The 10,240-nt window shown below is 38.7% G+C and overlaps 1 protein-coding gene across 1 annotated transcript; it reads right to left on the bottom strand.

The window, feature by feature from the left end:
• Positions 1-547: 547 nt before the first annotated feature.
• Positions 548-9,776, bottom strand: LOC116249516 (RNA-dependent RNA polymerase 2). Its single transcript, XM_031622630.2, has 4 exons — positions 9,128-9,776; positions 4,970-6,876; positions 3,449-3,599; positions 548-1,529 (listed from the first exon to the last, which is right to left on the bottom strand). The coding sequence occupies exons 1-4, from the start codon at positions 9,737-9,739 to the stop codon at positions 768-770; spliced, it is 3,432 nt and encodes a 1,143-aa protein (XP_031478490.1). The 5' UTR covers positions 9,740-9,776; the 3' UTR covers positions 548-767.
• Positions 9,777-10,240: the final 464 nt, after the last annotated feature.

The raw sequence follows: 10,240 nt of genomic DNA, 5'->3' as shown, positions 1-10,240 counted from the left end.
AGATTAGATGCTGTCCAACCTTCTATCCCCGTTTTGTCTGACTAGTTTAATGGTAGATGAACCATAAGTTTGTAAACAATCAGATGTCGATTTATTTTGGCATCCGGGAATCTGATTTAGGTAGTGACAGATACCCAAGATTGGAATTACATATTCACATCCAAGATTGTCCGTTCTACATTTGTTTACCCACTCTATATATGGCTACCCACTCTATATCTAAGTAGACATTCGATGGGTTGGATGTTGGTAACATCTTCATCCTATCTGAATCCAATCTAAACATCTGCTTATGCAACAAACGATTAGTTAACAAAGGACAGCTACAATGAACCAGAGTCAGATTTTTTAAAGCCCTAGTTTTCGTCTCCAACAAGTTGATGAGCAACTTGTAAAGCTACTGAATATTCTTAATGCATGTAGTTGACAAATTGTTTTAGGATGTCCTTGGATACCAATCAAGAGTCTGAAAGCTAGCGTTTGCTGTAAGAGCCAGAAGGATGTGAAGCACAGTGTTCTCAATTCATAGCTGTGTTTGTGTTTAAAAATAAGTTGAATCTTTGGCGGAAAAAAACAAAAAAGCACAAAACGCTTAGAGAGAAACTTGAACTCTCCGTGATACCAAATCACTCAGAGACAACCTGCTCAATCTGGTCTGGATAAATGAGCCAACATATTTCTGTACAGATGACATTCACAAATATATGTACATAACCTGTATATACATATCGAAGCATGCACAAATGAATTGCTTTGCCACCTGATAGCTACATGTGTATGCTTTGTCTTCTCGAACACTTTATGTTGAGCAGCACATCACTCAGGATCCATGGGAAGCTCAAGAATGTGGTGCTTGAAAGATAATCCGGATGGTAGGTAACATGGTACCATGCAGACGCCAATTTTTGGCATTCCGTGCTCCTGCAGCTACCCTCAAACCAGCTTCTTGCCTCTCTTTGCAGATTCTTCACTAACATCAAGACTCTATCCTTCAACTTGGTGAATTTCTGCTTATCCTTCTCCAGAAGTGGTGCTCGGTTCCTTAGATTCCCACTGAGTACTTCATGTTCATTGTCTGCTCCATAGTAATGCATCAAAGCACGTAATCTTGATTCATATTGCTCTTTGTGAACTAGTGAAATTTCTAAAAATTTCTCAAAGCCGCATACTTGAAGATCAGTGTCATAGTTTGACAAAAAAACTTCATTTGACCCCATCTGAAAACTATCCTGCACTTTCTTTTCTAGAGTAGCACGGTACAGAATCCCTAGAACGCCAGGAGAAGCATAGGAGGGTTTATCCGATCTTTCCATGAAATCTGGGTACTCTTTTGGCATTAATGCATGTCGCATTTCTGCTTCTGCTCCTGTCTTTGCAAAGTCCACAGCCTCTGAGTGAAGCATTGCTAGCTCTTTGCATATGGCGCTTCTTGCCTTCTCTGGTTCACGATCTGCATGCACCAAATGTGCATTTGCAATGGCACCTAACGAATCATTGATCATATAATTCACAAAGAACTCCTGAACTTCCTGCACATAATTGATCACAGAAGAGATTACAATTAACAAGTTGGAGAATATTGGCCCAAGGAGGTTTGGCATAGCAAGGCAAAAGATGGCTGCTAGGCAGCTAATTGAAGCATCAAACTCTAGGGACATGCACTCTGCATAAACCAAAGCAGGTCCTTACCCTGGAGGAGAGGGAAAACTCCGCAGTATAGGCTAAAATAGATTGAATCTTATATTCGGATCCATTTGGGCTTATTTAAGCTATGATGTGCTTTTGGGTTTGGACCTTCAGTTTTGAGGACCTAAGATCAAATTCGGATCTCAGGGTTAGGCCCCTTAAAAGGACCTCCTTTTTTGTGATTAGGGATTATTGGCATTGAAAAAGCCCTAATTATCTTTTGTTACTGAATTCCCCTTTGTTTTCCTGCATTTTCCCCTTTTTCTGGCGATTTACGCATGGAGACTGGAGTGAGAAACTCTAATCACTGCGTCAGAAAGAGGGAAATGGTTTTAAGCACCTAGGCAAGTGAGCATGACCTATATTGTGGCTTCCGTGTGTAAAATTGGAAAAGAAAGTTGGAGAATATTGGTGACCAGAAAATCACGATCACATATAGGTCTTCCGTGTGTAAAATTGGAAAAGAAAGTTGGAGGATATTGGTGACCAGAAAATCACGATCACATAGCTACATTTTAATGAGATTTAGCAGTAACCAGAACATTGGCAGATGCAAATTGATGTCACGGATGATACTGAAGCTTTTATTGCATCCTTGCTGCAACCTGAGGATCATCTGAGCAAACGCATAACTAACAGATGAAAAATTGCTTGCCCCCATCTGCACATGTAGCTTCTTGAATGCATCACTAAGTTGATTTTCCATTAATTACTTCAACACCAGCATCTCTGGTCTTCATCTTATATTAAACAGAACAATCATGACGACTCAAACTCACAACTTGTAACTGAAAGACATGCAGTAATATGACACCCATGATGAGGTCAGTTAACCCAACCCTATGGACCCCATCATCATACACAAGCCCAAAAATGAACAAGGAGAACTGGGCCTTAATAGTTTGATTAGAATTGATCAACACCATATTAGTTGAGAACCAATAAAAATGAAGCTGCCAGCTTATCCATCAAGAAAAGAGGATGGAATCTCAACAGAGGAAGTTCTTGAATAATTTCTGGTATTGTATGGATTTTGGTCACATCCAATGACAAAGTTCTTTAACATCTAATGAAACAAGTGGTTTTCATAATTCTTCGGAGTGTGGAAAACAGAATTTCAGGTTACCTGCAAATTCTTTGCCACAGTTTTTCTAGCAAAAAAGTCAACTAGTTGCTCAGTCCTAGGCTTTACGAATCTAAACTCAGTTATTTTCAGTTTCCCTCTAGTGCATGATTGATCCTTGAGAAGAGGTTTTAATTAATCCAAGTAATCATATGACATAAGTTTAGGGAATATGCCTGCTTTAAAACAAAGGCTTTATTTCTCTTAATAAGTAGAACTCTTGGCCACATTGGAGAAATGTCCCACTTCTGATTACAATAATAATATCCCAGTTCATCAACAGCGAGGAAGGGATTATAGTAAACTAACAGTTCATATATAAATTTACATATTTCTAATAAATTACAAATTTCCATGCATTTAATTGAGAAATTAGGTAGTAAATTTCATTTTACATTACAAGGTAACATGCAAATGTGCAAACATACTGAACAGTTATACAGCTAAAAACATAAACATTAACTAACAAATCAGATTACAGCATTATCATGTGCTTCGCATTAGATCTTCCATATGCCATTAAAAGTGTTATTCTGAATGAGACATGAGAAACAAATACACTCTTAAATGACTTCATTCAAAATATATAGGACCAATTCAAGAAAGACATCCATATCTGAAAACAAACCGATGTATTACCTGTAAAGTTACTTCTTGTGCCATAATCCGTGGCCTTCGCCCAATATAGTGCATAGGTGGATCAGTATTAGGTGGAACGATATTCTCATCCCAAGAAACAAAGTATAAGTCACCATCCAAATCACCACCAGAACATTCATTCGGATGAGGCCTGTCATGTCAGAAAATTTCATACAATATTAGGACAACAGCAACATACTTGAAAAGAGATAGTAGACAAAGAACAAGCCAAGTACTACAAGTCAAATGATTTTTTGTTGGAAAATCGTCACTAAATGGATACTTGCCAATCCATGTTTACTGTTGCAGAACAAAGTTGCAGTCTCGTGCATTAGAAGTGTCTGAACTAGAGTTTAAGGTTAATTAACAATAAAATTCTACAAGATCTAAAAGTGTTGTTGCATTCAATTGTGGCACACTAGTGTGTTATATAGAAAAGGATAATTCCCAAATTCAGAACTATGGCTTGGGGCTTTTTGTGCATTAACCAGGCTGGAGTGTTGGTCGCTTAGTGAACAACAATAACTAAGAATGTATAAACTATAAAGTATAAACAATTCAGTTGCCCAAATTCAAAAGTGGAGAAAATTCTACAACAAGAGATTGGGATGCTCCTGGAAAATCATTCACTGATTATAATGGTAATTATTGTATATTACAAACATAATGGTATATTTCCAGGATTGCATTTGACAAGCACAACTTCAACATCTCTTCCAACATTGTTTATGAATGTAATTATAATATGTTAGCAATAACATATATTAACTTTGAAAACCATTGGGTATTGCATACAAAAAAATTGTAATACGGGCTAACCATTGTGAGCTGGCTATCAGTGCCAATGATTAACCACAGACAGGTGTTCCATGTGTAAGGCGTACAAGTATATTCTCCAGGGTAAATTATCAGGTCAATATGTTTAACTGGCCACTGAAAGCTAAAAGCCTGACTGCATATATTAAATGGTAAAAAAAATCCAACAAGGGAACATCACCAGAGTTTTCTGACAAAATCCTCCGGATGACTCTCTGATACCAGAAAAAGTTTCTGGTTCACAGTCAGAGAAACATTTTACAACTTTTAACTATCAAAAGAGGGGGAAAGAAAAAACACCCTTCCATGTGTTTGTTCATACTTCTGAGTACAGTTTATTTGCAGATTCCTATCTATTCTTATAGCAACAATTTCAATTGGTGATAACATTTTGTCCAAATATACACTTGACACCATAATTTAATCCAAATTTCAATGACATAAATTTTTACCACAGGCTTAGAACAGTTATTAGCCAAAATGTAAAGAGGCACAGCAGAATAACAAACATAAACTGATCTATTTAACTTATCAAGCTTAATTTTTCTGATCCATGATAATTAGTATGCACAATTTGCTTCATGGGTGGGGAGCTGCCAAGGTCATTCACTAATTAAATCATTCACAGAAATACAAATAAATTCAAACGATTAACCATGGTACTCTATGCAAGCCAGTGACAAAACGCAGCACTAAGGCATATACCTTTTCCCATTTTGAGGAAACACTATGCAATCAATGAGCCCTTGGTCCTCCAAAACCGGTGTGTATATAGCTCGCAGGACTCTGACATCACCAGGATGAAGACACGGATTTTTAGTGACCACAACTTTTCCCAGCACTATAGATGTCACATTATCACCAGCAACGTTCTGGAAGAAAGGAAGTTCATTCTCTTGCTGCTCTTTACTGGACTTCGTAACTCGAATAAAAACTTCTCCATATTCTAGTGTCTGTGTTTCATCTAAACAACCCATCAAAACTCTTCCGTTTGGAACATAGATTCTGCACTTGTTTCTCATATCAGACAACTGAAAATAGCGATATTCTTTCAACATCATTGCCAGGTAAGGCTCTTCATTTGGTTTGTAACCTTGTAATAGCATTTCTGTCAAGGTTATTGAAGTGCCACCACCTCCCAGGCTCTCCAAGACATTCAAAGCAACTTTTGAATCTATTAGCATGTCATCTAGATCCCTCATCTGTTCATATTGCATCCTCACAAATTTCTCAGTCTCTACTCCCAGTGAGGACAAAAGGGAAATAATTTCTCTATTAAGGAAGCATGGCATGGATTTGCTCCAGTTGGTCACACTGAGCATGGTGTTATTTGAGTTGAATTTTCGCATGCTTGGCCGCAGGGAGAGTTTCCTGAATGAAGTTGGATCAACAGCTACAACACCCTTGTGGCCACCATATCTGATTTGAAAAGCAGAGGGAGTATAGTCCAATCCACATTTCTTAGCAACCTTTTCAGCAAAGGCCAATGATATCTTACCAATCCCATCAGAGAAGCAATAGCGCACATGATCAGTGACACATTCAACATCAGGAACCTCTTCAACTTCATAATGAGGTACATCAAGTGTTGACACGGAAGAACTGAACAACTGCCCCATTCGTGCTGCATGTTTAGCTACACAACGGATGCCTTTGAATTCACCCATCCAATTTCTTATGTCATCCACAGTTACATCACTGTTGGAGGCAAACATCCAAACAGAATTTGCTCGCAGTTGGCTTGCTGAGAAGGCCAGAAACTCAAACCTTTTAGCCCCAAAAAGTATCCCATCTCTAAGAATGGATAATACACGTCCATGGATCTTTGTTTTAAATGGCCTTGTGCTGCCAACTCTAGGAGCAAGCACATCACGTGAGAGCCTACCAAGATCCTCATCAACAAAGGAGACTCGGATGAAGTTAGATGCATGTGCTGAAAAATGTCTGACCACATGGTTTGAGGTCTCAAATTCAGGGCCCATAAAATAAACTTTTGTAGGTGTCACAAGAGCTCGCTGACAACTCATTATGTTTTTCCCTTCCAAGAAATAACCATGTGACTTCTGCAATTTCATTTGCTTCCTCCTCATTTTGTTCAGCTGTTCTTCAATAAACTCTTCAAGGTTATAGCAAGTGGAATCAAGCTTAGCCAAATTCATCAGAATTGTTCTCAAATCACCAGTACGAATATGCACCAATCTGTCCAATAACTCCCTGCTAATTGCCAAATAAGTAATCTTCTGTGCATGGAGAAGCGAATTAAGCTGAAAATGGACTTCATATGACAGGTTACAACCATGAGGGAAATCTATAATAGGAGCCAGCTCTGAACTTGAAGACGGAGGAACCTCGTACTCAACAGTTAGCTCTTCCATCTCTTCATACTGTGGGAAGCTACTTGCTAGCAGCCTGAATGCTTGTCCATCAACACCATCAGGGAGCTCCCAACAAAAACAAGAGGAATTTCCTATGGCCCTTGACGATGTGAAGTCTGTTGTCCTTATCCACAAGAAATCACAATCTTCCTTACAAATATAGTATCTATTGCCACTAAACATTGGCAACCAATCCTTCCTACGAAGCATCTGGTAGACCCTTGGAGCATAATGAACCTGGAATTTTCACATGCATGAGGTAAATTTCTACCATTAGTGCTCTCCATTTCAAAGTTTGTTTTGACGCCCTAATTTATCAAAACTGGAAGTTGAACGTAAGTCAGATATATACATAACATAGCTAAGTCCCCATTGGCTCTGTACATGTGAACCTGCAGGTCTCACACCCATGTAACATGGCAACCAGACATACAGAAACATAGATAAACAAGTATATGAGAAACATGTATACATACATATCAGATATTTGTCATTGCTTCTTCCTTGGTTTTCATTTTTCCATTAAGAAATTTATAGTAATTGCTGAACTTCTTTTATATTTACAATGAAACACTTATGAAAAATTGCGAATAACTACCTCGGTTCATAAAACTAACTCCCGTACACATGTTTCATGAATGAAAAACATTTAAATGTATTCAGAAAGACTGTTATACGTATGCCCTTACATAAAGAGTTTTTCATAAGCTATATCTTTTCGTTGACTTCTCTACAATTTAGTGTTTCATATGGGTGTGATTGTAGAGGCAACAAGAGGGGTGGGTGGAGGAGAGAAAGAAGTGAAATTATGAAGAGATCAACTTAAAAAATATGATTTGTAAAATTTCTTTTCCTTTTAAGAAAGTCTCTTTTCTATTAAAGGTAAAGCAGTCTTCTTTCATTATATTTTAATATTTCTCCATTACAAATCAATACAAATATTTTATAAACTGAAGAAGTAATTTTTTGTAATTTTTCAACACTCGGTGAGTCAGTGGTGACCTGATGTGGTCTCTAAAGCAAGGTTACCTGAAAGGCTGAAACATTAATACAGGAGGGGAAGCTGGAAACAGAAACAGAGCATCTTTGTTTTTTGAAACACGAGAAATCATGACTCTTCTTTGTTTCCATTATCATACTTCTCTTAATTTCCTATTACGCTTCTCCCTCATTTCATCTTATGTATCCCTCATGATTCTCTTGCGGTTTCCCACATGTTTTTCGCATGTTTCTACTTTCTGCCACATTGGTGACTAGTATTGAGGTTTTAATATATTAGGAGGCATCTGACACAGGGATAGAATGTCCCTAGGATAAACTTCATCCATTTTCTCATGTCCTCCTTCAGGCAGGGTGAAATTGGACCTGGATACACTGCCCCCCATTTCACATATCACCCCAAAATGAGAGTAAAGTTATTCCATATCTAGAGCATGACAAATTTCACTGGTAAAATTGCAGCAGTTCCTTCCAATAATGGCTAGAGAACCCTTCTGTTCAAATCATCCCAGGCGTAAGTTATCCAGGACAATTATTAATCCAGGAAGGCTATCAAAGATAAGCTATCTTCAGCTTTAAACAAAAATAAATAATAAAATTTTTTATGGAATCTAAATGGTGCACTTCTCTTCTATGTTGATACTATAGTTATTCTTAAATTCATATTCTATGGAATACAAAGTTTGTACTAAACTCTGTATGACATATGCCACATTTTGTTAATTAATATCTGATGCCTTATACAATAAATTTTATATTGTAGATACCACATCTTATTACTTTTTGATGCGCTAAAAGTTGACAGCAAGATGTCACTTGCAAATAGATTGCAAGTAGTATTCTATTTTAACCTTATCAGAGCTTTCACTTTTTCACAAATTATATAAGATAGGTGTTTTTGCTAGTTTAGGATAAGATGCAAATAGGTATTCCCTTTAAACTGATTGCTTTGGATTCTCTGTTCGTTCAATTCTCTTTTTGTTTCTTAATTCTGTTTGCATCAAAATCAATCTTTAAGTCACTTTTGTTCCAGTCCTTGGCTTTTTCTAAACCATCCATCTCTTGCTTCCTGGCATTTTTTGAAGTGTCAAGTTTCCCGCTTCTGCTTCTCGTACCACTTCCCACTTCTTAGCTGGGCAACTTTGATCTTAAATCCTTTCCTAACCAAGAATCCACATTCTGCAAGGATCTTTTCAGGCTGCAGGTACGTTGTTGGTGAATAAAGAACAAATGCTCCGCCCAAAAGAAAGTTAACCCAATCTCCGCTATGTGAAATCAACTCCATTAATCTCGAACTCCGCAGAGCAAAATCCTCTCCATGCAATTGAATATTTTAATTTATAAATATAAAATAGGAAACCCACTGAATACCAAGAAAAGTCAACAAATAAAGACAGCAAAGACCAACACACAAACAAAAAAGGTAAATTTGTGAAGTCTCAGAATGTGTTTCCACCCAGACAATCGAGCATGCGAAAGAAAAGCTCACCCTGAATAGAATGGCATCACTGTTCTGATCCTCAAAACACAACCCATGTGTGCTAACAATGTCCCCAAACCGAATTTCGAGCTTGTACACCTCCCCACCGTCTTCCACCCAAAACGCGACTCTCTCCCTCTCCGGCATGACCTCCGCCCTCCCAATCTCCCAGCATGCAAAGGATGCCATGGAGACGTCTGAGACCATTGTGCCCGCATGCAGCGCGCCCCCCACTAGTCGATTCTCGGCCCTGAGTGGACGGGGTACAATCTGTTCACGAGCAAGCGATATCTCGAGGTTGGCATTCTGGAATCGGAGTCTGCCTTGCCGGGAGAGCTCCAATGCTCGCCGGGCGTCGCTTGCGGTCTCAAACTGAACGCGGCCGTGGCCCTTCGACTTCCAGTTCCGACCTTCAGTGAGGATCTCCAGCGCGAAGATGGTGCCCTTCCCAACGGCGCCCTCGAGGTAGTCCAAGAGATCCTTAGCTATCGCCGTAAGCGGTATGCTGGCGACTCGCACCGTGCTTCCTCCCTCACCCATTGTGCCTTCTTCTTCTTCGAACTTCTTTCTCCTGATCAGCCCCCATAAACCAACCCCTCTCTCCTTCCTTTTCAGAGTCATGTCTCCCGCCTCCTGCTCTCGCTCCCTTTCAGCAAGGGTGGTTTAACTGTTTAAGTTGGAACAAGGTAAGTGTCAGCGTGTTTGAGACGCGTCCAGTGTTGTAATATCATTTCCGTATCGTATCGGAAGGCCTGAAAAGTACGTATTGGCTTGTCTTCAATCATAGGTCTGCGACTGCAATGGAGCCTGAGTGGTGCAGAGTTGAAGTCCCTTCATCTTAGCATACACAACCCAATTTGCAACCCAATATCTGTAAGAATCAAATTGGAGAGATGTTGCCGTCCGACTATGCTGCACCACTTGACATTAGCATATATAATTTAAAAGTTAAGGTTCAATAAATTTTAAAAGTTTCTTCGATTGTCATAAGGTTGGTGTTTTTAGATGACACCCTTCAAAGAATGTGGTTTTGTGAAATTTTGATATAATCAGTTTTTAGAATTTTGTTTGTTATTTGAGTAATAATAGCAAGAATGTCTTTTTGTGAAAAACCTGGGAGAA

The sequence above is a fragment of the Nymphaea colorata genome, chromosome 3 (assembly GCF_008831285.2).
Source record: "Nymphaea colorata isolate Beijing-Zhang1983 chromosome 3, ASM883128v2, whole genome shotgun sequence".
NCBI lineage: Eukaryota > Viridiplantae > Streptophyta > Magnoliopsida > Nymphaeales > Nymphaeaceae > Nymphaea > Nymphaea colorata.
This window is presented reverse-complemented; position numbering and strand designations above follow the sequence as displayed.